A 27,719-nucleotide genomic window follows, 5' to 3' on the forward strand; every position below is an offset into this window, starting at 1 on the left:
TCTATCTATCTATCTATCTATCTATCTATCTATCTATCTATCTATCTATCTATCTATCTATCTATCTATCTATCTATCTATCTATCTATCTATCTATCTATCTATCTATCTATCTATCTATCTATCTATCTATCTATCTATCTATCTATCTATCTCAAATGCATTAGTCGGGCCTTCTGCTTTGAGTGCGACGATATGTTCTGTGTTCGACTACTTAGGCCTTGTCGCTCCTACGCTCTGTGTTGTTATTCTTCCAGGCGGCTAGCCGCTAGCCGGTCGCCAACATGCAAAACTGTGATCCAGCAGGTGGGTTTGAACACGACATTGTCACCGTTTGGGTTCGGTGGGCATTTCCTGAGCGTTGTGCGCTGTTGCCAAAGGGAAACTTGTGCAAGTTGAACACCCAACGTCAGCTAGTGGCTAACTAATTAGTTAGCTAGCAGGGTTAGCAGCAAGTTGGCAAGCGTAACGTCAGCGTTACGTGGGCAGCTTCAAAATATTTTCGATTGAACGCTTTCACGGAGTCAAAGTTGCACTTTCAATTTGGTCGGAGTGTTTTTGCACAGCCGAGTACAGGCCGAGGAGCAAACACGGTGACTTGTCAGGAGTTTCCCCACACTCAGACTGGAAACCTTTACCATGTTAGGTCATCCTCCGTGGATGGCCTGCTTTAGTGAGGACGAGCTCACTCCATGTACGCTCTTCTCAGCCATTTACAGCACAATTTTGTTACCACCAAGGGGACCGTTTTATAAAGTGCCTACTAAATGTAGGAAAATGTAATGTTGTTAAAAGCTGGCCAAAAATAGGTATACGCGTTTTGAATGATCTTATTTAAGGAAGGGAGGGAGCTTGGAAGGAAGGATGGGTGGATTTTAAGAGGGAAGGATTGAAAGATGGAATGAAGAAAGGAAGCAAGGTTGTATGACAGTAAGGAAGGAAGAAAGGGTGGCATGAAAGGAAGGTAAGAAAGATGAAAGGGATGAAGAATGAATGGAAGGATTGAGTGCAAAGCAAGAAAATAAGGACGGGAAGAAACGAAGGATGGGTTGAAGGAAGTGCAAAGGATGTAGGGAAGGAAGGAAAGAAGGTTGGCAGAATGAAAGGAGGGGGCTCACCATCTTTAGGATCGCCAAACCTAACGCTGGTTTTGAAACTTTAAGCCTTGTATAAAAGAGAGACTAGAAACCCTGGTTTGGAAATACTAATGCGCATTTTCGAAATGAAACCGTGTTGTACTCATTTCCTGCTGGCCATTTTCAAAGCAGACTTCACCATATTATATTTTGACAAACAGAATGGTTGTAACGGTAAGCACCAAACCTACCATAGATGAGAAAAAAAATGGTTCCGTTGTTTAGTAATCAGCAGTAGAATCTGGGTTGGTTCCACCAAAAACACCAGTTTCTGACCAAAAAGTGGAGAAAACAAGCTTTTTGTGGAAATACAACATACAGAACTGTGACTGATGTAAATAGTTTTTGCTTTTGTGACACCTTAAACTATAAATTTACAAAACGCGAATGAGAGGGCTTTTGATGGCAAAACAGTCATTTACAGTGAGCGACGGTGGTTTACCGCACGACTGGAGTTGAACGTCAGTGGATTTTTTACGTGACGTTCCTCATTCACGCCCTGATAATCGACATAACATGCCAATAAATGTAATTGCAATAAATAAATGTAATAACATGGAAAATATGCCTACTTGTGACCCATCCTGTACAGAATGAGCATGAACTGAGAAGTTACATCCAATTGAAGTGAACTCAATGTGTTGGATTCAACCCAGGATGTTAGGATGGAGTGTGGCTCATTTTTGCCAGACATTCTGGTGTTGGAGATCTTCCTGCGTCTGCCCCACGATGCCGTGCTGAGGGCGGGCCTCACCTGTCGCCAGTGGCTGGCCGTCTCCAGGGATGAGTTTTTATGGAGGGAGCTGTTCTACTCCTACTACCGCATCCCCCGCGCCGTACCCCGACACCCAGGTGGGGCTCTCACAGGGTCCCGCAACTCTTTTTCTTCCTCCTCCACGCAGCGCCTCAACCGTGTGTGTGTGTGTGTGTGTGTGTGTGTGTTTGTGTGCGCTCGCGCAGCGGCCGTGTCGTGGTACAGGGAGTTCAAGCGTCTCTTTGACTGTATCCCGTGTGTTGAGGTCCAAACACTGAGGGAGCACAGCGACCAGGTGCTCCATTTGGCCTTCTCCCACCGGGGCCACCGCTTCTCCTCGTGCTCCAAAGACTGCACTGTCAAGGTAATCCGTGGCACATCCTTCTCGGATCACAGCGCTAGTGACCGCAAGTTCACAGCATAGTCGAACTAGCGGTCAGCACGTCTGGCTCACAGTGTGGAGTTTGCACGCTCTCCCCAGCCTTGAGTGGGTTTTCTCCGGATACTCGGGCTTCCTCCCGCGTTGTAAAACCACGCATTCAAGTTTCAGTGAAGACTCTAAATTGTACATATATGCCCTGCGATCGGCTGGTCACCAGTTAAAGGTGTATCCCGCCTCTTGCCGAAAGACAGTTGGGATACTGTCTTGCTCATCTCTGACCATAGAATATAAAAGCAAACATATCATACTTTCCCCCCTCCCACACTTTAAACCATTCCAAGGTGTTTTACTTAATCAAATCAAAGTAAAGTCTTCCCCAGTGGTAAAAGGGGAAATCTGGGGGGAATTGACACCCCTTTAAAAAGCTTTATGATTGCCTGTAGATGTCACAAGATGGCGGCAAAGCACTACTTTTCTCTCAGGGCTATTGCCTGGCTCAATGAAACACCTCCCTTCACTTCAACATATTTCCTTGGCGCCAAAGTGCCACAAGATGGCGCCAAAGCTATATTTTTATTTGAGACGAGCCTTTGGCCTGAGCACAAAAACAGTGATTTGGTGGGTTTTTCAGCAAATTACAGGGGATATGTCTGCCCCCCCCCCCCCCCCCCCCAAAAAAAAAATCTGCGGATAAGTGAATTTGCAAATGTGCGGGGAACACTGTACGCCAACGATAAAATCACTTTGGAATTTTGGAGTTGGAATCACTTTGTTTGGTGTGGGCAGTTCTTGTCTCTTGCAAATGCAAAATAAGCATTTTTGTAATATCTCTGCTTTAAGACGTAAAAATAAAATGTCAGATTTGTTTTTTAACACATTTATCAGTCATACAGGTTGATAGAAAGAACTACAAATAAAAATACACAGAATAATCCCGCCCCTCAGAGGAAATATGGATATAGAAAACATGTTTCAGGTGCAAACCTTGACCATCATAAAATCTTTATCACGTTATGGGCAATGTAATAAGTAATATTTTAGCCTTTTTAAGAGTCATGCAAGTGTAATAGTGGGTCCTTCTTTAAGAATAAGTGTTGCTAAAAAGCAAAATGCACGCTCGAAGTTAATCATTTCATCTCATACATGACAGTTGTACATTAAAAAAAAGTGTGCCTACAGATTCCAAATAAAAAGCAAAACAAAAAATGAAGCAGATAGCTAGCTAGATAAAAAGATACCTTTGTCATCACTGCACTAGATTGTGTGGAACCAGCTGCGTCCGTCCTTATCGCTCTCTTTGGTTTTCCCCGAGCTTTGGGACACGGAGCGGCACGATGGCAACATCTCGCTGGTGCACAGCTCCAGCATGCGTCAGTTCAACTGGGGCTACACGCAGTTCTCGCAGTTCAACGCCGACGACAGCCTGCTGCTGGTGTCCGGCGTCTACCTGGGCCCGCACCACTCCTCCTCGGGGGAGATCGCCGTCCTCAGTTTGGGTACGTACGGCGGTGCACCTGCGCAATCCCGAACGAGGACCGAGCTGGATTCATTTCCCAATTTTGATTCAATGCCTATGTCGGATTTTTGTTTCTAATTCCATTTCCATATGCATTCCAAGTGGCGCAACCCGTAAGACTGTTTACATTCATAGATCTCTTATTAGCTTTTTTTTTTTATGTAATGATGGACACAGCTATAATGTAGCATATTGACACCCAATTTAGTGTTCTATACACAACCGATGTGGCATATTTAAGCCATGCTTAAAGTTCTATTCACCTATAATGTAGTATATTTACAGTAAATTGAGTGTTCTATATGCTTCTAATGTGGTGTGCTTACACTATATTATGGTAAGTGTTCTACGTACCACTAATTTTAGCACATTTAGACCATGCAGTATTCAATGTTCAAAACACCTCTAATATAGCATGTTTCGCCCAGTCATATTTAATGTTAAGTACTCTTGTCAAAAAGCATATTTAAACCGTATTTAATTATCTCTGCTTTTGCTGTAGTGTTCATGTGTGTTTTTTGAAACACCGTAAGATGGCACATGTTGGCGCCAAAGCCCCGCCTGACACCTAAGTAGTGCATCGAGTTCAAGGAAGTACATTGAAGTTGACCACTTGAGAGCAAAAAGATCGGAATTGTGTCATTAAAATCACGCAGTGTGAATCCAGCCCAATCCAACAGCGGCGATAACGTGCTTTCTGCGGCGCGACAGAAAACTACACACTGCTCTCGCGGGTGAGGAACAAGCCGTACGACGTGTTCGGCTGCTGGCTCAACGAGACGCACCTGATCTCGGGCAACCTGCACTGGATCGGCAACATGACGTCCTGCTCCGTGCTCTGGCTCAATAAAGCCTTCCAGGTGAGGCCTGGCGGAGTGGCTGCACGTGCTGCACAATTGAAATTGAATTCAAAATACTGAAACATCAAAATCTGTTATGTTTCTGATTTTTTTCCTCCGTAAGAAACTGTGCAGTCCCCCAAAAAAGACAAAGAAGAAGCAAAACACTTGTAGCATTAATTTCGATGCTCTATTCTGAACTCCAGTGCCGCATGCTCAAGATTTTTGTATAAAAAAAAAAACATAAATGGCTGAAAAAAACAAAAACGTTTCTCCCATTTCCGAATTGTCGGACCACCATTAGGAGTTTCCGCCGTACTTTACTGATTAATCAGTTGTCCGTCATCTTGGACAGGATATCGAGTCGGAGAACGTCAACGTGGTGAAGCGTCTCTTCAAGATCCAGAACATCAACGCCAGCACCATCCGCACCGTCATGGTGGCCCACTGCCGCCGTCACGACAACCCCGACCTGCTGCTGGACTACGACGCTCAGTCTCAGGCCCGCAGGCAGAAAAGCCAACAGCAGCAGCGGCAGCACCAGCCGCTCCTCTTCGACCTGGGAACGTCCGGCAGCGAAGAGGAAGACGAGGAGGACGCGGCGAGCCCGAGAGACGACAGATGTCACGGCACGGCCGCCGCCATCTCGAGCCTGGAGCACTTGAAGCAGGTGAGCCACGTGCAGTGGTGAGAAGTAACAAATACTTCTTCATTACGGTACTTATTACTTCGGCCGATTTTTCAGGTATCTGTGCTACACTTTATGTGCCTTCTGTACTTTTGCTTGCTAATGTCAAGGGAAAAATGTTAAAGGCAAGAACTTTGAGAATAATGAGAGACTTGGAGAACCCCTCGGAATTTTGCCGCGTACGAGCTTATTGGTGGATATTTTTAACTGAAACTTGTCAGCCAATCGGGGATTGATTAGCAGACGAAACGAAGGGGTCCAGGAGATATGTTGAGGAATAATACATTTATATAGTTAAACTCTTCATTGAAAGGCTTTTTGGGACCAGATTTTCATAAGTGATATCATACAACCCCCCCCCCCCCCACACACACACACACCCACACACACACAGACACAAACTACATTTCTCCGGAACCCATCATCCGATTTTCAAAATTCTTGCTGCATTGTACTTAGGTTGAAGTTGCAATTCCATCCAGACTTGTTAAGGTTGCTATTATAAGTGCAAAGTCATAGAATATGCATTCATCTAATGTATTTCAGAGTCTGTCAGCACAGTACTTTTACCAGTGTTTACACCCCCCACAAGTATCTGTACTTTTGCCTCCTCTGATATGTGCAAGAGCCTCTTAACGGATTGGCTGTCATGTTTGTGTTCTCTATGTTAGAGTTGTAAGAATATGGAGCCCAGCCAGGTGGCCATTGAGAGACAGGTGGCTCAGATGATGGGCCGGGTCTACACCAAAGCCCCAGACACAAACCTAATGGAGACCTGCGAGCCCGGTGACGGAGAGGACAAGACTTACTTATTGTTTACCACTGGCAGCCTTACGTACTCTCCTCACCAGATAGGTGAGTGCCTCCGTTGTACTTCCCTGTCGCTGTGGGGCGGCCGTCTTAGCGCTTGTTTTGGGTCCAGGCATTAAGAGGATCAAGCCGGACCAGATGACCACCTCCGGACCCGTGCTCGGAGAGGAACGCAGCTCCGACGAGTTCTTCGACTCGCTGGACCACGTCATCGATATCCACGGGCACATCATTGGGATGGGCCTCTCTCCGGACAACCGGTCAGTAAATCTTGTTCGTCCCGCGTCCAACACCAGACACAACCGGTCGCAAGTCTGTAACGCAGTGAAGCCCCTCCTCCAACAGAGAACATTTCCAGGAAATTGACGGCCGCTCAAAAAGTAGTTGCCAATAGATGGCACAAATCACTTTTTTTCTAGTAACCTGATCAAATGAAACTCTTCCCCCTCGTTTCATCGTACGTGCTTCACACAAAGATGGCACCAAACGTAGACACTTATATGCGACGTTGTCGACCAATCATTTACTTGTACGTGAACAGGTCTGTGTTGCGTGTCGACCAATCGGATCATCAAATTAATCAACTCTTTTGATCATCGATTAATTGTTTAGAGCCATTGTTAAACTTAACATTGTCTAAATCCTCTGATTTCAACCTCTCAAAAGTAAATATTCTCTGATTTCTATCGTCTTTCAAAGCAGAGGAATTATCTTTTGTGTTTAACTGTGGAAAATAACGATGAACATTTTTGCCTATTTTTTGACACGTTATGGACCAAACCAGTGACGGAATCATAATCAATTTATGAGGAAAAATAAGAGTCAATTTAAAGTATTATGAAAAGAATCATTATTTGCAGCCGTAGTATGAATAACCTGTAATTGACACGGTCGAACCTGAAGCAGCCTCAGAAGTGTATATCACTACGAACTAGTAGCCCAGAGCATTAATCTGTACCCAACAAGTAACTCTTATTTCAAAAAAAGGTTTGAGAGTTTGACATATTTGATATTGCTGAATTGTTATTTGGTTTTCATTAATCATTTAACAATACAAAATAAACAACAAAAATCACTTATTGAACAGTAATCTGAAAAAAACCTTTGGAATAAACTACCGCAAAATACATTTTTATCCGATATTCAATAGTGACAGCCCTACACGTCAGTGTCACTTGTCGACCGATTGCCCACTCGTATGTGAACACGTCAGTGTTGCGTGTGGCCCAATCAGGTACCTGTACGTGAACAGCCGGGCGTGGCCCGCGGGCTGCATCATCTCCGACCCCATGTCTCCGCCCCCCATCGCCGAGGAGATCGACCTTCACGTGATCGACCTGAAGAGTCTGAGGGAGGAGCGGCGCAGTCTTCGCGCCCACCGAGCCTTCACGCCCAACGACGAGTGCTTCTTCATCTTTCTCGACGTCAGCAGAGACTTTGTTGCCAGGTGGGACGCACGCACGCACTGAACTGAAAGCATGTATCGAATTATTTGATTACAAATAAAGTGGGAGCAAAAATCTCTGACTCGAAGCACTTTAAATGGCTTTTATTGAACAAACGGTGACAAAATAAAAAGTCCATTTTGAGTGGCTCCAAGCTATACTGAGCTCCCAACTCTCTCCAGCGGCGCCGAAGACAAGCACGGCTACATCTGGGACCGCCACTACAACATCTGCCTGGCGCGGCTGGCCCACGACGACGTAGTCAACTCTGTGGCGTTCAGCCCCGCCGATCAAGAGCTGCTGCTGTCGGCCAGCGACGACGCCACCGTCAAGGTCTGGCGCTCCCCCCGCGCCGTACGCCTGGCGTGGGACGCCACCCGGCACACCCGGACCCACCGCCGCCCTGGCCTCTTGGCCTCCTGGCTCAATCGCAGCAGGGGCCTCAACGGCAAGCCGTGACGGACGCCGCGTCAACACTGGGGGGGGGGGGGGGGGGGGGCGTTTCCTAAGCGTGCACGCAGACTGTTGATAGCTTCGCTGTGAACAACCGTCACAAGACATTTTTAACAGAAGACAAAACATTTTTTAAACTTTTTTTCTTTGTTTCTTTTGAACACAGACATAACACTGGGGAAATTGTTTTTAATTGTGGCCACAGTGTAGATATAACAAACGTGGACACAAAATAGAAATTTGTGGCCATGAAATACATGGGTATAATGTATGACCATAATATGTACGTGTGGTCACAAAATACTAATTTGTTGCCCCGAGATAAATAGAAGGAAGAATTTTCTTCCCATGTCATATTTGGGGCCACGTAGCCCAGAGAGAATTTTAACAAAAAATAAGTTACATTTTAGGCGGCACGGTGCAGACTCGTTAGCACATCTGTCTCACAGTTCTGAGGACCGGGGTTCGAATCCCGGCCCCGCCTGTGTGGAGTTTGCATGTCCTCCCTGTGCCTGGTGTGGGTTTTCGCCGGGCACTCCGGTTTCCTTCCACATCCCCAAAACATGCACGGTAGGTTGATTGGAAACTCTAAATTGCCCTTAGGTGTGAATGTGTGCGCAAATGGGTGTTTGTTTCTATGTGCCCTGCGATAGGCTGGCAACCAGTTCAGGGTGTACCCCGCCTCTCGCCCGAAGATAGCTGGGATAGGCTCCAGCATGCCCGCAACCCTTGTGAGGATAAAGCGGTACAGAAAATGGATGGAAGGTACGTTTTATGTTGTTTTGTTTGAACATAATATCTCACATTTTTGTGATTTATTTTTAAAAAATGTGGGCATGGCTGAGAGAAAACTAATCATATTGGGCCTGTCATGTGCAGAAAAAGGGTATTTGTTCCATCTTCTTTTTCTGTAATACAGCATGTAATCCTCGGAGGATGTCCGAAAATGAACCCTGGATGTCATTTGTTATTAACAGACATGTTTCAATATAGCATAAATCAGGTAAATATAATATATTTGGGGAAAAAAAAAAAAAAAAAGTGCAGAGGGACTTTCCCTATAGAAACACTCGCAAGACATCATTAGGCACGCCTGCACCATTTTGCCCCTCTCGTGTAGCCACAATTTGAGAAACAAAAGTCAGGACATTGTTCAAATGTGACAATGTCAGTCAACACTGACTGACATAAAATTGCGCAGGTGTACCTAATTCTGTGTCCAGCGGGTGGACATTAATAGACCCTAATTTGGTCAAAAGATTCTCCTTTTTTTGTCTTTAAAAAACATAAAGGTTTCCATCCCTTGGTTGAATGTATGATAATTTTTTTGTTCCCTTGTTAAGTCCTTTTAGGATTGTGAGGATTTTGTTTTTGTTTTTACACATATTGACATATCTAAAAATAAATATTGTATGTATTGAACAGCACACTGAATTCCTTTTATAGAAAAAAAAAGTTCTAATTGAAATCAAACTTCATCTTCAGTTGGCAACACGTTATCATGATGGCAAAGTGTTGTTCAAACAATTAAAGGCCAACAACGGTTGCATTTAGGGGAGGTGACTGAGGTTCATTGCAAAAATAGCTTCCTTGTTGTCTTCGTGTGAATTGCGATGCTTTCAGTTTGGAATCAGGCTTGTCAAATTGGCAGCCTTCGATGGTGGTGATCGCCATGATAATAATAAACAGGAACTGACCAAAAATCTCCAGTTTTCTATAAAGGGAAATGTTAAAAATAAATAAATCCAGGTCAACAGTCTAAAAAAATCAAGGCCGCCAAAAAATGTATTCTCACTAATTGTCATGTGAAGTGTCCAACCCTTGGGCAAAATATTTATCTGAAAATGTGACTCTTTATAAAGAATATATTTTTTTAAATATTACAATTATGAATTAATTTCAAATATTCATTTTAATAGTTGATTTTCTTAAACAATTGTAAAACAGCATATATACAACTAAATTATATTTCAAAAATATTTTGAATCTTAAATTTTTTTTTATATAGTTCTTTTATTAGTTGAGTTTTTCACAAGTTTTTTTTTCAGAACTGACTCGATAAGTTTAAAGAAGAGTTTCACAACTCTTCTTTAAACTGCATTAAAGAAGAGTTTCACAACTGACTCGATAAGCTGCAGTAAATTAGTCATTTTTCGCAAAGGATAAAGAATAAATATATGTCTGTTTTATATTGTCTGTCTACATTTAAAATCAATTATTTCATTCAGAAAACGTTTACATTTTTAAAAGTATACTGTACCTATATTGGTATTATATATTAGTACTCTATGATACATGTATACTGTACATAGTACTATATATTAGGACTCTCTCTCTCATAGTGTTATTTTTTTACTTTGTTGTAGACCTATTTGTTGAGTCACAGCAGTTCCCACAATGTGATACTTGTGAGTATTGATATTGAAATGGTAAATATGTCAAACACGTCATCATTGAAACGTCGTAACCACGAGGTGGGAATGAGGCGACCTTATCTTAGTGTGGGGAACTAAAGGAGTTTCCCCTTTTCATGATTATGATGACTTGATGGTTTCAATGTGACATTTTGCGCTTCGTTCCGCCTCAGGTCTCATGTTTATGGGAAGCACACTCACGCACAAGATATGGTGAGGAACATCACGACCATTGTAGGTCAGGGTGCGTTTTATTGCACCAAATGTCGATTCGTATACTGTATGTTGATCCTAAATCTGGGCGTTAAATGCTTTTAGGCTTTTATTTTAGAGGACGTGACACACGCAAACCGATCAAGGTGCATTTGGGGCTCTTACGTCTACACTAAACATATGGGGAAAAACTAGGCAAGAAAGGGTTACTAGTATACAGTTCAGGTTGCTTCTGTACTGTTGATTTTGGGCTTTTTCATAAGTCTCTCTTGTTTAGTGATGCATGCGCACATGCGTGCACACAAACAATGTTGTGATGCGTTGTGTTGCTTAATGATACAGCATTGAAACCTGCTCACACTTTGTTTTATGACTTTGACATGAATACAAACTAGTTTTCTACTTGCATACAGTGAAGAAATTAACAGATAAAATAATAATTAGCAATAGGATAGAAATAAGTGTGTATACATAGTATCTTTCAAATGATCTGAAACACAACAAAATATTTTGTATTATATATTTTGAAATACATGACACCAAGCTATTAATTTAAACAAGTAGTAACATAGTATACAAGTCGGTAATAAGAGCCAATACAAGAGCCGCACATGTAATAATGATCATACTGTATGTACGTGTATTTTTTATATAAACACGTATGATCATAGAATATTTTTAAAAAATATTTTACATATAAATTCAAAAGTATTTTTTTTTACATAATTCAAAACATTGATATATTTTTAGAAATATTTTAAATAAAGTAAATACACTCTCTGTCAGTCTGTCTCTCTCATATATATATATATATATATATGTATATATATATATATATATATATGTATATATATATATATGTATATATATATATATATATATGTATATATGTATATATATATATATGTATATATATATATATATATATGTATATATATGTATATATATATGTATGTATATATATATATGTATATATATATGTATATATATATATATATATATATATATGTATATGTATATATATGTATATATATATATATATATATATACCCACACACATATATATATATATATATACACACATATATATATATATATGTGTGTGTGTATATATATATATATATACACACATATATATATGTGTGTGTATACACATATATATATATACACACATATATATATGTGTGTGTATACACATATATATATGTATATATAGACACACACACACACTTGTAATTATTTTTAAATGAAACATTTATATATTCTTGATGTATTTTAAATATTTTGAATTATATAAAAAAAAAAAACTTCAAAATTGACAGACTTCTCTTTAAGAAATGCTTAATAACTGGAATTTATCTATGAAAATAATATGCAATCAGTTTTGAGGTACAGGCGTGACACTGATTTAACAATGTGTTTGTTATTTGATTAAATACAGCTCATGTATTGGCTCTTAACAGATATGTTATGTATATGCAATAAATACAAGTTAACCAAACAGCAATGAACAGAGATTTTGTTTAGCAAAGCAAATAGTATGTGAAATATAATCAATAGCTGTATTATGTATTATTACTATATCCAATTATTATAATATTGTAGGCTCAAATAACAGCTGCATCAGTCAGCTGTGTGTATATAGTAAATAGAAATAGCAATATTCTACTTTGCTGTGAATGGTGCTTTTTGGTGGAAACTTCCGCAGTTTTCACCTCACAAGCCTGTCAGGTCCACGATGGCCTTGATGAAAATGGTGTTGTCGCGCAGGTACGGACTCTTCCCGGCCAGCTTCCCCAGCGGGCAGAAGAGCGGGCAGCCGCTGGCGATGTTCATCTCGCCCACGGGCCGCTGGAAGGACGTGGAGGTGACATCCGGACGGAAGGCGTCGATTATGTGCTCGCGGTTGTTCTGGTCCAGCAGCATCAGCGTCACCTGAACAACACGACGCGAGAGGACCAGGGTCAAGTCGTTTTGCTTGTTTTTCTCGTTTTTCCGGCCCGTTCGGAAGTAAGTCCGCATACGTGCGGGTCTTGGGTGAGTCTCACGGCTTCACCGTCAAATGTTAAGCGAGTCCCAAGTTACTGTGGCACAAATTTATATGATGTTAAATTATCTGTCTTCACGTGTTTGTGACGTTTATGCTCAAATGTCTGTTGTTTAAAGGTTTACAACAACTGCAAAATTTATGACAATTTCATTAGCCCGTCTATGGTATTTTGCAGTGTGTTAGCATTAAGCGAGCAGACTTTTGTAAGGCAAAGTTGTTGTTCACATTGATCTGATTTCATAATTAATGTTATTTTTTTTTCTTGAACACTGAAAAAGTAGCATTTGTTGCCTGTCGCCGCTTCCTAAAATTGGGCTTTACCATGAACAATAATCATTAAAATTATATATTTGTTACTCCTTATGCCAACTATACCAAAAAAAACAATTTCGCATAGGTTGCAACTGCATACTTACTTTTACTCCCGAACCCTGTAGATTGTACGACTTGACTCCTGACTTGCTTAACACGTGCCGACTTGACTTGAAATTCTGTGGTGACTCGACCTTCCTTGCTTGATTTTTGCCACAGTAACGTTTGACTTACAGGTCAAGACTTAAGACTTACTTCGGCGGACTTGCACGTACGTGACTCAGTATGTCCTCCGATTAGGTCTGCGGTCCTACCTTCTGGCTGAAGGGCCACTTGAGCAACGCGTCGCAGCGGCCCCGCATGACCACGAAGAAGAGCGACAGGTGCGTCCCCCGCCCCGTGCCGTCGCCGTTCAGGTACAAGCGCAGGCACATTTTGTAGCCGTACTTGCTGGAGTAGAACGCTGGTGACAGAAAAGATAAGAGAATTTAAACCGTGATAGCGAGCCTGAAACAAAGCCTCTCGAACGCTCCCTAAAGGACATAAAGGGTGGGGGCGGGGGGGGGGGGGTCTGGTGGAAATTCCCCACGTCCGCCGGCCAACACATATAAGCACTGGCGGTCACTCGAGGCGGTGACGTGGCAACCGTCGAGCAGAAGCAAGAAATTGCTTAGGGATTTGAAAGATGACAACCGTGCCAAAACACGTTCAAAACAAGTCTTGTCCACTTGCAAAAACAAATGTCATAGTGAAGCCCACCGAGTCGCATTTCACTATTCACAAATTCATCTTTTAGTGTATTTTTTATTTTTTCCCCCCCCGTGGAACCTCTCTTGCTATTTGCTAAAACTCACCTATTCATTTTTGAGCACTATTTGTAATGGCCTAAGATGCTACAAGATGGACCCAAAGCCAAGGATAACAGGAAAGAAGTAACGGGATCAAGAAACTACGTTGAAGTGATAAAGCTCGACTGTTCTGAGATCTTTGTGTGTCGAGGAGGAGCTTAGGGTTTAGCCTGGGTTGCCGGCAGAAGTTAAGGAGAGTCTTCGCTTCGTGTGTATGTACTCGCTCTGCATTTTTGTTTCCAAATCAAATCATCTGCTGGAAGACATTGCGATCGGATGCAAACGGCGGTTCTCACCTGGCGAGAACATGGCGGGCGCCCGACCCGCCACGGAGTCGACCCTGCGGCGCGCAAAGTCCGAGATCTTCCAGACGAAGACGCCGTCGTAGGTACAGAACTGCAGTTCTCGCACCAGCTGCTCCGTCTCGGACAGCTGCAAGTCACGCATGGCCAAGGCCCGCTCCAGTTGCTGCACCTTGTTGTTCAGGTTCTCCAGCTTGTCCTGGTCCAGGCGGTGCTGGTGCGAGAAGGCCTCCAGCGTCACCGAGCTGCGCTCCACCTCGCGGTTCAGAACGCACACGATGTTCTCCAAGGCGCTCACCTGGACGGAACCGGAATGGAGCGGTGAACTTTGATCCATTGTGCACAACCCTACTTTGAAACCCTAACTCTGTTTTGAAACAATACTTTGAGACATTGACCATGTCTTGAAACCCTACTTTGGAACCCTAACCCTGTTTTAAAACCCTAATTAGAAACACTAAAACTCTCTTCAAACCCTAATTTGAAACACTAAGCCCGTCTTGAAATCCTACTTTGAAATCCTATTTTCAAACCCTAATCCTATTTTAAAAACCCTACTTTGAACCCCTAAGCTTACTTTAAAGCCCTACTTTGAAACCATAACCATTTGTTGTTGTTGTTGTTTTTGGGCTTTTTAATCGCCTTCCTCTTGCTCATCCGCGAGTCGATTTAAATCTTACGGAGTTAACTCTTTGTGCCGCGTCGGTCTCTTGATTTCCCCCCTTAATTCCTCAGCAGCATCCCGCTCGTCAAAGGTGTTGTAATCACCAAATAAACTAAATGATTAAATCACTTAGTGTTTGAAATTCGCTTCGTTTCTCTCCTCGGAGTACGTCAAGTTTACTTCTCAGAAAATGTGCCTGTGTCAGATTGCTTTGTTTGCTCGTATATACGAACGATGAAGGGAACTGCGCATTCATTTGTGTTGACAGGAACTACTTGAGATGTTCGAAGGGTGAACATTATGGAATTTTCTGAGCCAATTAGAATCGAGTATTCACCCATAGCATGGTAATACCGTGTGTTCTCACACAAACATTGAACATGAATATTTTGCGATGCAATCATTTTCCAGACCTGGAGTTTTATGACTTTTCCAAACTTTCCATACTTGCGTAGGAACCTTGGAGGAAAAAGTCCTAAAATTACATAACTCAATATTTTTGGGTTAAAAGTCATGAGACATTTTCTTTTATGACAGGAGAATAAAGTAGTCTTTTGTGTGTGTATTTTTAAAATAAATATGTAATGCTATGAGATTAAAGTAATATATATATTTTTTTACTAACCATCCTAAAATTACACAAGTTGAAATATTCAGACATATTTTTATTATGAGGGGGGAAAAAAATCTGTTTCTGTGCGAAACTGTGATTATTGATTCATCGTCTTGAAACAAGTGAGACGGCAAACGCGCTTTACGAAAGAAGACCCGACGTCAGCCGTGTTGCATCGGCGGACTCACCTTCTTGTCCCTGACCGCGGGCGGCACGGGGGACGAGGCTCCCTCCTCAGGAGCCCTGTACAGGCCCAGACCCGAGTCTTCTTGCCACTCGCCGGGGACGGGGGCCTCTGTGCCGGGCCGGGCCACCGACAGAACCAAGGGCAGCAGCATGCGTAGGTGCTCCATGACGCTGCTGTGCTCGTGGTCGCTCAGCTTGCCGTTGTCCAGCTGAAAATGTAACAAAAAGGGCCATAACAAAAATAGGACGCTAAGCTAAGCTAACCGCCCAGCTTGTCACTCAACATGGCACCTTTTAAAGAAAGAAACGATGTATCTTTCAGATAAATACTCGTCTAAATTAAAGTTCAGTTTCAATTTTGACATTTAGGTGACAATCCATTATTGTACTCCGCACACTTCCAGATCCGCCAGTGCAACAAGTGGGCCAACTCCCGGAAAGGAAATAATGCTTTCGCTTGGGTGCCACTGCATCTATTTTTGATGAAGTTCTTGTACTGGTGTACTTCATATTGTGGCCTTTGAGGGGACTCACCACAAACTTGCAGCCAACTTCGCTAAAGGGGCAGGCACTCTTGGACTTGGCGCAGGATCGAACATGATCGTTGAACTGGTGGCGGAACAGATAAAGGTTATGGTGTGAGTCGGCGACCTCAGATAGACGTTAAAAGATTAGATCAAATCAGTCCGTTGGCATACTTCAAGTATTATCACTTTTGCTTTCACTTTCAACATGTCCCGTTCACCTTTTCTCTCGGGATCTTCTTTTTGCCACACTCTTTGCACTGCAAGGGGAACTTGAGGCACACTTCATCATGCGCCTGGAAAACAACAAAGTCACAATGTTCATTTACCACCAAAAGCATGCGAGCCCGAGCGGACCAACCGACGCTCACCTTGATGTCTTTAAAGCTGCACGACACTTTGCAGTATTTACAGTTGAGCATTCGGGCCTCGCACTCCCTCTCGTTGTGTCGCTCCATCTCCGAGCGCAACAGGAAGGCCTGGCAGGCCTCGCACTGCACGCGCTCCAGGTCGCAGGAGCCTTCATGCTGCGTCTGCAACGAGACAAAACTTTGTCAGTGATTGGTCTCCTGTTCCCCATTGGAAGTAATGTAAATACTAATCCAGGGCTGCAGCTACTGAATATTTTTACAATTGACTATTCTACCAATTATCCCATCGATTAATCGCCTAATAGGATTCAAATTGAGTTTGCATTATCAAACACAATAACATGTGCATGTGAGGTGCAGGTATTATTTTGTCCACTTTGGGTCACCATCCTCACGTTGAACATTGTAACGTCTGTGACTTTTTGTGTGTGGCTAAAAGGCAGTGCCTGGACTGGTCAGTGACGTGGGTGTCAGCAAATGAGAGTTTAGAGTTGGCGGCCTGTGACAGGCTGGCTAACCTTTAGTTGTGGTACACATTGAACTTGATCTTCCTTGTTAACTCATTTAATCCCAGCCATTTTGTGTGCCATATTGTGTTCTATGGCTATATAAACATGGCAAAAAAAATGATCGTCGCAAAACTTCAAGGTAGAGATTTTGCGTCGATTTTTTTATTTTTTTGTAATCGAATCATCATTTTTGTTGTTCAATGAATCGTCAGTGTTCATGAATGCGTCTACCGTTATCGTCACACTTTTCCTTTGGTACCCTTCTGTTGTGGCCTCACAAAAAAAGATATTCTCACATCTTTGGAGTTAACCCATTAGACACCTACTGAACTGAAGTCTCATGAGATTTGCAGACATCACATATGATCTTGTGGCCTCTTGCTGCCAAGAAAATATTTTAAGGAACTTCGTGTATAGGCAATCAAAAACCTTTTTTCTCAATTACATTTTCTGCTATTTGCGACAGGGCTCGATCCCCAGACAGGTCACTTTTTTTTCACTCATCAGCAGAAGTGAAACCATAAATGTGACATCTAGAGCATGGCGGGTTTTTTTCAGTCAGTGTGAAGGAACATCAATTTGCAGTCGTTGAGGTTGTGAAATGCTTTTCAGTTCCTCCAATGTCAAAATTCTAACGTTTTTTTGCAGACCTTCGGCAAGCATCCAACCTGCAAGTGTGTCGCTTTTTTTTTTATAGCTTTTGGGTATACTGTGGCTCCATAGTCACAGCATTCTCGAATTCACCTATTTGATTTGGGAAGGGTTTGGGCTTGTCTACATTATTTGTGGAAAAAGTTGCCTATTTGTCTGAATTTTTTAAATTAAATTTTTATGGCAAAATACCATCTACACTATGTTTGGAAGCCTCTTCCCAAGTGTTTCTGCAACAATATTAAGAGTCACCCAATGTTTGTTTTTTTCCCAACTGAACTGTTCTGGTTCTCTTAGCACACTCCTTTTGTATCCCAAAAGAGCGTGATACCATTCGTGGTTAGGCCATGCCTCACCCAAACAAATGTAAATATCTGACAAATATGACCCAAGTGCGCTTAAAATGCTGTTTTTAAATGCCGATTCAATTTATTAAGGGGGAAAAAAACTATTCAAAGTGACCTGATCCTGTGTGAAAAAGTAATTACACCCTTTGATAAATCATGCATTAATTGTGGCTAATCACAATTGCTGCGATCGGCTGGCGACCAGTTCAGGGTGTTGCGTTAGCTGGGATAGGCTCCAGCACACCAAAATCACACCTTTTGGGTGAATTTTCACTGATCACACCTAAGCCTGGTTAGCTCCAACACCTGTTTGATCGAGAAACCACTGAAACAGAACCTCTCAGACAAAATCAAGTCGGGCAAAAGATCTTAAAAAAAGCTGCAACAAAATTACACTATCCAAACAAATTCAAGAGAAGTCAAGAAATAAAGTAATTGACATTATCAGTCTGGAAAGGGTTACAAAAGCCATTTCTAAAGTTTTAGGATTCTAGCGAACCATTGGGAGAGCCATTACCATTATCCTCACATGGAGAAAACATGCAACAGTGCTGAACGTTCCCAGGAGTGGCCGGCCTACAAAGATTACCCCAAGAGAACAGCAATGACTAATCCAGGAGGCCATAACGGAATGCAGCACAATTTCCAAAGAACTGCAGGCCTCCTTTGCCTCAGTTAAGCTCAGAGTTCATGTCACACCAATAACCAAGAGACTGGGCAAAAACGGCATCCGTGGCAGAGTTCCAAGGCGAAAACCCCTGCTGACCAATAAGGCTCTTACTTTTGGAAAAAAAAAAAACATCTGAATGATTTCCAAGACTTTTGGGAGAATATTATATGGACTGGAGATGAAAGTTGAGCTTTTTGGAAGGTGTGTGTCTCGTTACATTGGGCGTAAATGTAGCACAGCATTTCAGAAAAAGAACATCCTACCAACAGTCAAACGTGGTGGTAGTGTGATGGTCTGGGCCTGCTTTTCTTCTTCAGGGCTTGGACAACTTGCTGTGATTGATGGAACCATAAATTCTGCTCTTGAACAGAAAATCCTGAGGGAGAATATTCAGCCATCATTATGTTTTCACAGGGCCAGGTAACTTGAATAGTTTTTTTCTCTTAATAGTGAAATCACCATTTAAAACTGCATTTTAAGTTAACTTGGGTTATATTTGTCTGATATCTACATTTGTTTAATGATCTTAAACCATTAAAGTGGGGAAACTATGCAAAAATATAAGAATTTGAGAAGGGAGCCAATACTTTTTCATGGCACTGTATCTTCTAAGTTTGAGGCGTGCCCTAACCACAAATGGTATCACACTCTTTTGGGACACAAAACGACGGTCGTTAAGATACACTGGAACGAGGCCCCTGCAGAGTTCATCCAACTGTGTTGCGACATGTACTTGCTCAGTGGCTGCTTGGTTTACAAGTATATACATGAGAGCAGTGCAGGTTTGAGAGGCAAAATGTCTTCGAAGACGACCAGAACAATCCAGTTGCATTCAATGCTCTGAGTATGCCACGACCTGGGTGAATGACAATATTCACAGGTATGTCACTGGCATGAAATGCACAATGAGGCAGAGATCACTCAGTGAGCTGTTTTTTTTTGGAGGCGGAACACAGGGTGCGGCCAAAGTGGCACTTTTCGAAGAATGTAGTACACGCTCAATTCTCTACTATTTAATTCACCGCAGCTGTAATGCCAATAAAAAAATATTTTGCACGTCTTTATTACCAATGAATGCATAATCGAGCCAGTGAAAGAGAACAAAACAATACACGCATTTTCATCACCACTATGTACTTTCATTAAATATAATTGGAGTGGCATGCTAGCTTACATCAGTGTCTAATAAAAGGTTTTGTGATGCTCTTCCAGGCTTTCACAGCAGCCTCTTCCAGCTTGTTATGCACACTTTCACCGTTCAGTCTCCTCTTTGACGGGTAATAATGCATGCTCTGTCGGGTTAAAGTCTGGAGATCGACTTAGTGATGTCTGTGGGTCACAGGTTTGATGCAGTTATTTCAAGCAAAAGGATTATCACTAAATATTGTCTTATTCACTTTAATCTAGTTTACGTCTCTTTAAATACTTTTACTCACCTACAAATGTGTACAAATGTATAAATAATGCAATCTTCTAAGTTGTGTGTCCAGATGTAAATGCCTGGAAATAAAAAAAATAAATAAAAAAAAAACTGAAATGTTGGTCTCATGTCATATTCATCTTTTGATGTCAAACTCGAATGTTTTCACTCAACAGCAAAAGTAGCGTGAACGTGAGAATTATTGGACATACTGTTCCAATACTTTTGGAGGGCAGTGTACTTTATTTAAAAGTAAATAATATGTCACAACTGCAGGGGGAGCCTCGGGGTAAATTAATGTTTTTTTTGCATCCCTGATCAGATAATTTTGAGAAACCATAATTAGGATCTGGTATCCAGTCGCATAATGTACAACATTCTAATTAATTACAAATTTAGAACATTGAACATACCTGTATTAAGAAAGGGTATTCATATTTCTTTGTCAATAAAACTATGAATATATCCAATAACGCAATATTTTATAGTCTTTTATGTCTGGCAAAAAAAAAAAAAAAAAAGCTTACGAATAATTTGCTTCACGAGATTTTTGTTTTTGGAAATACAAAATCAAATACACGAGGGAGAGAGCATTTCATCTGTGCAATTTTAAAAGAAAGTAAAACTCAGGAACTTAAAAAAAATCCAACATTAAATATACAAATGCTTAAAATATATATATAATAATAATAATAATAAACATTTGTTTGATTGTTGCTTCATAATTATAACCGTTTGTAACCTGAGACAAGAAACTAAAATATCAATAAAGGGGTGGGGCCAAGGATGGGGGCGGGGCTTCTCTGAGGGAAAGCTTTGCTCATAAATGACTGGTGACACCGTGAAGGAAGCAGCTGTCCCACAATCGCAGGTAGGCTCGTTCTTTCTCGCTTTTGACTTCTCACTTTTGAGAAAAATGGAAGTGAATGTGTGAAAAAAACAAAAAAGAGGCCAAAGTCTGCCCTGACGACACTCTTGTCCCAGAGAGCATGAGAACTGTGCTCGCAAAAATCCTCACAAAAAAAAAAAAAACAGCACAGAAATTTATTGGAAAACATTCCATGAACAGAAAATATAGGGTGCTCCAAAAACTCTATCAAGCAACATGTGTAAAAACCAACTAAATTCAGGCTGAAGAATGACATTCACTAGCAATGAAAACGCATCCTCTATGTTTGAAAATACTGGAAACCAGTCAAACGAGAGGGTGCATTTTTGAGGAAATCCAATCAAAATATACGAACTGGAAAGCAGATATATGCACAGCGTCCCAAAGATTCGAAGTTGAAGTTGAAAAGGAAAACGTGTGTCGCGTCACAGCATATCGAACACATATCGAAGTGTTGAGAAATCAGAAAATCAGTATCGGTTTTTATTTTACAACATTAAGCCTATTTTATTTTGCTCAGGACATGTAGTTACTCAAGATAGTCATTTCAAATTAGGCAAATTGTTTTGGGTTGAAACCCACATGTTGAATTGTTTCGGGTTGAAACCCACACTTGCAAAAGCGAGACGATTTCCTGCTATCATTTGGTGTTACTTCTTGTTTAGCCCCACACGCACGCCACTTCCTCCCACAAAGGACAAAGGCAAGAATTTGCACAACACAAAAAAACAAATGAACTAAAGCCCTAATCTCCTGAATTACCAAACGGTACTTCATCATAAAACAGAAGTGCAGAGACCTTCTATCAGCAGGTTATGTGAGCTCCTATTGTTTTTTTTGTCCTCTCAGTGCTGGTACTTTCCCAGTGAGTTGTTTTGCCGATTAAAAGCGGGACTTTCCAGGCAAGCATGTTAAGTTTCACTTCCTGTTTCACAGCCATCAAGGCTTTGAAAAATGCGGGGTGGTTACTTGAGCACCTCGAAATACAACTGTCTTTGTGCTCAGATGCAATAAACAAATACTTTTCAAAATCAATCCCCACCTCGTATTCTTTAATGGATCCTTTCCAGCTGCAACCCGCGTTCAAACACTGCGCAGGCAGGCTTGCTATTTCTCGGCCGGCCGCGTTGTCCGGAAAGGCCTGGCGGGAACAAACAAGCTGAAAACATCCCCTCATTACAAGGAGAAGAGGAAGGAGTCTCACTGGACAACAACGCTGTCCACATTCTTTAGCGCTTGCCTCGCCAATGTTGAGGATGGAGGTGGGCTCCTCATAGATCTTTTCCTGCCGGCAGGCCTCGCACGGCTTTGGACCTGAACTGACAAAAGGAAAGGCCAAAATAGGTGTGCCATTTTACAATTAAAATGAACAAAACCCAGTAGTCAAGTCAAAATTACAGTCCATATTTATATGAAAAACACTGTATATAATAATTGAACATGAAACAAGCTTGCGTCAGTGTATCACGTCACACGCTGGTACTAGAGTAGGGAGTAGCATTGTATTAAAAACTGTGGAACTAAACACAGCCATATGGAATATATGCCACCTGAAATTTACAAGGAAATAGTAAAAATATATATAATAATAATAGAATACAGAATACTGCAGGCAATAAATTAACTGGTCTCCTACTAGCTACTTTTGACACCAACGAATCCACAAATTCTGTGATGCATTCAAGACTCTAATCAGACAAGACTTGCATGAGACTGAAAAAATAACCAGAAAACAAAAAGAGAACCACTTCAAACGTGAGTCAGCGTGATGGTCACGTCTTGCAAGTCATTGACACTAAATCAGTAATGTCATGGGACAGATGAGTCTGCATAAGACGATTAGTCTTGGGAGTAAGAAGAAAAAAAAAAATGCCCAAAGAGAGGCTAGTGCATTTAGCTCAAAGGATGCAGTAAGTGACAATGGAGTGAGGGGTGGTCGGAGGACCTGCAGTCTACCTGGTGAGCTGCTTGAAGCAGTGTACGCAGAAGCGGTGGCCGCACTGAGCCTGGACAGGCTTCCTGAGGACCTGGAGACACTGCTGACATTTGTACTTATTTTCCATGGGCACCGACAGCACACTGTGGGGAATCCCTGGTAAAGAGTTGACGCTCTCCAACCACACTCGCGCCATTCTTCCCCATTAAACTGGTGCGTGTCAAGGAGTCTGGTTCACAACAACAAAATCATGGAATCTTAATGGGGACATATTATGGAAACGTTACTTTTGAATTGCTCTAATACAAATACTGGGGTCTCTGGAACCAAGTACCATTTTCATGAGTTGCCTATTTTGAAAAATGCATCTGTAAGCAAGCAAGTTCAGAATGTTGACAGATTGTGAGATCACAGTCTGGCAAATTTACATAACACCGCCCCCGTACCGATTCTCCTCCCAAGACTTGGCAGCTCGGCTGACCGAAGTCTAGTAGGTCTGCCATTTTCTTTGCTCGTAGGCAACTACGGTGGGCTGGGGGGGGGGGGGTCCTTGGTTTATGACGCTCCCAACATACAACGTTTCGATGTTACAAACTGCGCACAATGAACTGTGGCGTAAAGATACGTGATCACGAGGCCCAAGAAGGCTCGCTCAGTTACTGTACAGTACTTACTGTTTTGCATTTGATTCTTTTATATTACTGACCTAGAAGAGTTTTTCCATACTGTTGACTGCGTTAGCGTAGGTTAGCGTGTACGGTGGGCGTTAAGTGAAACTAACCTTTTCTGACGTCTTATCTAAGCTGTGCATATTAAGTTCCGTTATCACTCATCAAGAGTGTGAAGGACGCTCATATCACTTGTTTGATAGTCATCAAGAGAACATAACGTCAGAGTGGTTTGTGGCTACAAGTCACGACATCTATTCTGCATGTACTAAAGTTAACATACTTCCCAAAGTAGCACTGCTGAAATGAATAGCACAGGCGGTAAACTCCAGCGCCATCGTCAATAACAGCTAGGCTTTACACGATCAGGATTTTTGGGGTTGAGTTTAAAAAAACGATCACTGATCCGATCACAAGATGGAGCAATGTGTCTATAAAAATGACTTGTTCATTTACTTCAATGCTAAAAAAAATTATATTTACAATAAATAATTTATATTTGTTCATCTATTTATGCCAGTGAGGCATAGTGACAGACAGAACAAATAAATGCTCTTCTATTAGATGGCAGGAAGTACATACAATAATTAATGTATCCACTTTTTGTGACATTTTTGTTTGTTGGTCTGCCATGAGATTTTTCAATTGTAAAATATGTGCCTTTGGCTCCATAAAAGTTGGAAATCACTGCTGTAGTCAGGTCATGTATTCTAAATCAACATTACAACATGACAGAAATAATGGGTGCTAACTTACTGTATTTAAATTACTTTATTGTAATTAAATTACTTCACGCACACCGAAACTTTAGAACATGACTTGACAGAACGCCGGCATGTTTACGTGCAACCGTTAGTGCTAGCACTAGCTTACTAGGCTACATAACGTTTTGTTGCCTGCTTGCGAGTCGTATCGTATTAAAAGTACGGGAACATACCTCAAGCAATCCTTGAATTAAAGTCCTCTCCTGAGCACCGGTGACCACCAACACACCTTTTGTTCTTATAATACACACGACGCGATCGATTGTTGTTGTTGTGGCCGTGGTAACGGGTGTATTCGGTCACGTTTGAGTTGACAAGATAAAGCCCAGTGATCATAAAAAACGGCATGCGGTGGTATCGGAATACAAGTTTTTATTGCAGTAGTCTGACATAGTTAAATCGTGAAAGACCAAATTTGTCTTGTATTCTGATCCACGCAGTACGTGTTGTCTGTCTCAGACGTGTTGTCTGTCCCACACCATTGATGTATTTTTTCTTATTATTACTTTATTGGCCGTCAGATATTTACGGTACTACGTCAAAAGACACACAACAAGGCTAAAAATAAACTAGTTTTTCGATTCAAAATATACCGTACACAATGGTGATGCGGAGTAAATGTCTTTTGCGGAGAGGCGAATGATGACATTAAAGCATAAAATGCTAATTATCGGCCGAGACCGATCTGGCCGATCAGATCAGTGTAAAGTCTTACGCAATTCCAAGGCTGTTAGGATACATTTTGTCCTAACTGCAGAGACGATGATGTCGCAACGTCCTCCTTGTGGGGAATCAAAGTGCATTGCAATTGTGGTTAACAATGAGGAATTAGTGCATTACCTAATCATTTTGCGCAATCTTGACAGTCTAAGTGTTAGTTGCTAGCGCCACCTTGAGGGCCGCAAAAGACTTTCAGGTATACCTCTGTGGGCCACATAGTTGAGACATGAGAGATGTAACAGATATGCAGCATTGGTATGAAAATCAAGAGCAAAAGCTTGCCACAATTTTTAAAGAATAACCAAAAAAGTAATAATAACCACATGCAGGGGCAATTATGTAATCTGGCGGGGTGAATATTAGGGTTCCCACACAGAATATATTAGCTACGGGTGACAAGAAGTTTAACTGCCTTACAATCTAGCCACAAGCCTAGTCTGTGGACAAACACAGTGCAGCTCAACTTCCAAAGTTGCCCCCCAGCAGAAACTTCTTTTGGACCCCTTATTTGGCCAAGACACCTATTTTAAATAAAAAAAAAAAAAATCTCATGGCAGACCACTGAACGAAAATGTCACAAAAAGAATGAATACTGAAAAAAACGATGATCTTTTGTCAATTGACTCAAATTTATTTTGCTCAATGTGAAATTTGGGCCTCTTTAATTGAACATTAATCTGATATTCTGTTATGAATGGCAACAGGTGGATACTCAGGTTTATTGTAACTTCTACCATCTAATGAAAGAGCATTTCATTATTCCCCGTCACTAATACCATGTTGACGGCATAGATAGATGAACAAAGATGTATTTGTGATTAATAAATAATTTTCACACAAATTATGTGAAATTGAATAACCTCTCAAAGCACGCTTGTGTTCCATGACACCCTGCACTAGTTCACAGTATTGCTCTGCAAAACAAACACCTTCCAGTTTAATCTCCATTATGTGTGTATCAGGCATAAAGGGAAAGGTGTTCTGATGCAGACTTGATCAGATGATTCAACTTCACAGTGAAGCCCCGTTTATCACAGGGGATACACAATAGGCGAAAATCTGTCAAACCGAGAGAGGGGTGCGGATGGAGGTTTCCTTCCATGTAATTATTTGTCGAACGGGAGAGTTGCGCACATAAATGTGTTTCAATCACAACTTGTGTGTGGGTGTTCTTTCCAGTAAACGAGCAGATGTCTTCATCATCATCACACACATCATGGTTATATCAATAATATAGAAAAAAGAAGAAAAAAAACAGGTGCTATGTAGGCTTCACCCAGCTGCAAACAAATGAAGGGAGTGCACATCAATTATAAAGTGTGAGTTGTGCTGAAATTATTAAATTATTATGAGTCACAGAAAAATACACGCGCAAGGTACGGACTTTCTGGTTTTCTGGCATTGTCAGAAAAATTTCATCATTTGGGAAATATGCAGGGTAGCTCAATGGGGCTTTGTTGCTCTTTCAAAAGAAGGGAAGCTGACTTAGAAGAGGGCGTTGAGTAGAACAGTAAAATGCATTATTATCATAGCAGCCGTCACACAGGATATCTACAGTGCATCCTACTTTTCAAAGGCAAACTTCCCTAAGCAAAGTTTATTATGATCATACGAGGCGTATGCTGATGAATCATCATTTTGGTGACTTATATGTCAAAGGTCTGAACATTTCTTTAAGGATGAAATAGAAATACTTTTTAAGCATTGTTTACAGAGCTCCACTAGAAATTCACCTTTTAAAATAAAAACTCCCAGTTTTGATAGAAAATGTTTCTATTTCGTTCCACCTAGGAAGAAACATAATCTCACTAATTTGTGCATGTGCTCCTAATAAAGTCCTAATAGTCTCTTTATGTGACTCATATGTGCGTAGATTCATTGCTTAACCCTTTTTTCTGCTTAAGAGCCCAAATAGAAAAAGTGATTACTCCTCCAGGATCAAAACCCATCAGGTATTGCCATAACGTTGACATATGCTGTCCATAGACATTATGACAACAAACATACCCATTCCTAAGAAAGTGTTTTTACAACAACAAAAATGACCTGGAGAAATTCGTCTTGACTGCATGCAACAGTCTTGCACAGGTTGGAGGACAGTTTCACAACATGATGGCAAAAGCCAGATAAGAAACTGCAAGTGACAAATTAACTCTGCTGCCGGCGCACACACACAAAAAACACAACAAACAAACAAAAACGAGTACAGCCAAAGCACATGAACAAATCCACAAAGCATGACACCAGGATCCAAATGTTTTTTCTAAAGTCTAAAAGAGTCTGACCCAACTAGACTTTCGTGTACATTAGTCCAAAGACCTTAGAGAGAGAGAAAAAAGAAAAAGAAAAAGAAAAAAAAAACTAACTGGAGAGGCAGTTGGATCTAGAAAGAGAGCTAGCTCTCTTTCTAGATATTTGTGCCATGGTGTTGCTCCTCCGTCACAATGCGGCGCTTCAAAAATGAAACCAAAAAAAAGGCACTTTACTCACCGAGTTGTCGGAGTCGCTCACTTAAACCGACACACTCGGTATTTGAACACGGAGTCCACCCCACACCCACACCCACACCCACACCAACGTCACGTAGCACACCCGAACTTAAGTCATTTGCGTTTTCGAGTCCTC

General features: G+C 41.5%; 2 protein-coding genes across 3 annotated transcripts; one reads left to right on the forward strand and one right to left on the reverse strand.

Moving 5' to 3' along the window:
* Window positions 1-226: 226 nt before the first annotated feature.
* Window positions 227-12,959, forward strand: fbxw5 (F-box and WD repeat domain containing 5). Its single transcript, XM_061698136.1, has 11 exons — window positions 227-306; window positions 1,793-1,988; window positions 2,097-2,254; window positions 3,585-3,768; window positions 4,500-4,648; window positions 4,983-5,297; window positions 5,987-6,170; window positions 6,238-6,385; window positions 7,360-7,572; window positions 7,753-8,788; window positions 12,421-12,959. Exons 2-10 carry the CDS (start codon window positions 1,802-1,804, stop codon window positions 8,027-8,029), a joined length of 1,815 nt encoding a protein of 604 aa, XP_061554120.1. The 5' UTR covers window positions 227-306; window positions 1,793-1,801; the 3' UTR covers window positions 8,030-8,788; window positions 12,421-12,959.
* On the reverse strand, window positions 11,811-27,665 carry traf2b (Tnf receptor-associated factor 2b). Of its 2 annotated transcripts, none has more exons than XM_061698137.1 (11): window positions 27,585-27,665; window positions 22,963-23,171; window positions 22,247-22,325; window positions 22,049-22,147; window positions 16,521-16,682; window positions 16,371-16,445; window positions 16,160-16,234; window positions 15,628-15,834; window positions 14,157-14,460; window positions 13,327-13,475; window positions 11,811-12,585 (listed from the first exon to the last, which is right to left on the reverse strand). In XM_061698137.1, exons 2-11 carry the CDS (start codon window positions 23,136-23,138, stop codon window positions 12,367-12,369), a joined length of 1,545 nt encoding a protein of 514 aa, XP_061554121.1. In that variant the 5' UTR covers window positions 23,139-23,171; window positions 27,585-27,665; the 3' UTR covers window positions 11,811-12,366. The 2 variants fall into 2 exon arrangements, with proteins under 2 accessions (XP_061554121.1, XP_061554122.1); XM_061698138.1 differs by lacking the exon at window positions 27,585-27,665 and adding an exon at window positions 27,461-27,575.
* Between the last annotated feature and the right edge of the window lie 54 nt (window positions 27,666-27,719).

This window comes from Phycodurus eques, chromosome 15 (genome assembly GCF_024500275.1).
Source record: "Phycodurus eques isolate BA_2022a chromosome 15, UOR_Pequ_1.1, whole genome shotgun sequence".
Lineage (NCBI taxonomy): Eukaryota > Metazoa > Chordata > Actinopteri > Syngnathiformes > Syngnathidae > Phycodurus > Phycodurus eques.

What these genes read in the sequence shown, in the direction of transcription:
- fbxw5 (XM_061698136.1), top strand. Translation starts at nt 1,802, where the DNA reads ATGGAGTGTGGCTCATTTTTGCCAGACATTCTGGTGTTGGAGATCTTC. An exon ending in CGCCGTACCCCGACACCCAG is followed by an intron (nt 1,989 to 2,096) that starts GTGGGGCTCTCA and finishes GCGCTCGCGCAG; the next exon opens with CGGCCGTGTCGTGGTACAGG. An exon ending in CCAAAGACTGCACTGTCAAG is followed by an intron (nt 2,255 to 3,584) that starts GTAATCCGTGGC and finishes GTTTTCCCCGAG; the next exon opens with CTTTGGGACACGGAGCGGCA.
- traf2b (XM_061698137.1), bottom strand. Translation starts at nt 23,138, where the DNA reads ATGGCGCGAGTGTGGTTGGAGAGCGTCAACTCTTTACCAGGGATTCCC. An exon ending in GCAGCTTTAAAGACATCAAG is followed by an intron (nt 16,446 to 16,520) that starts GTGAGCGTCGGT and finishes GTTGTTTTCCAG; the next exon opens with GCGCATGATGAAGTGTGCCT. An exon ending in AGAAGATCCCGAGAGAAAAG is followed by an intron (nt 16,235 to 16,370) that starts GTGAACGGGACA and finishes TTCCGCCACCAG; the next exon opens with TTCAACGATCATGTTCGATC.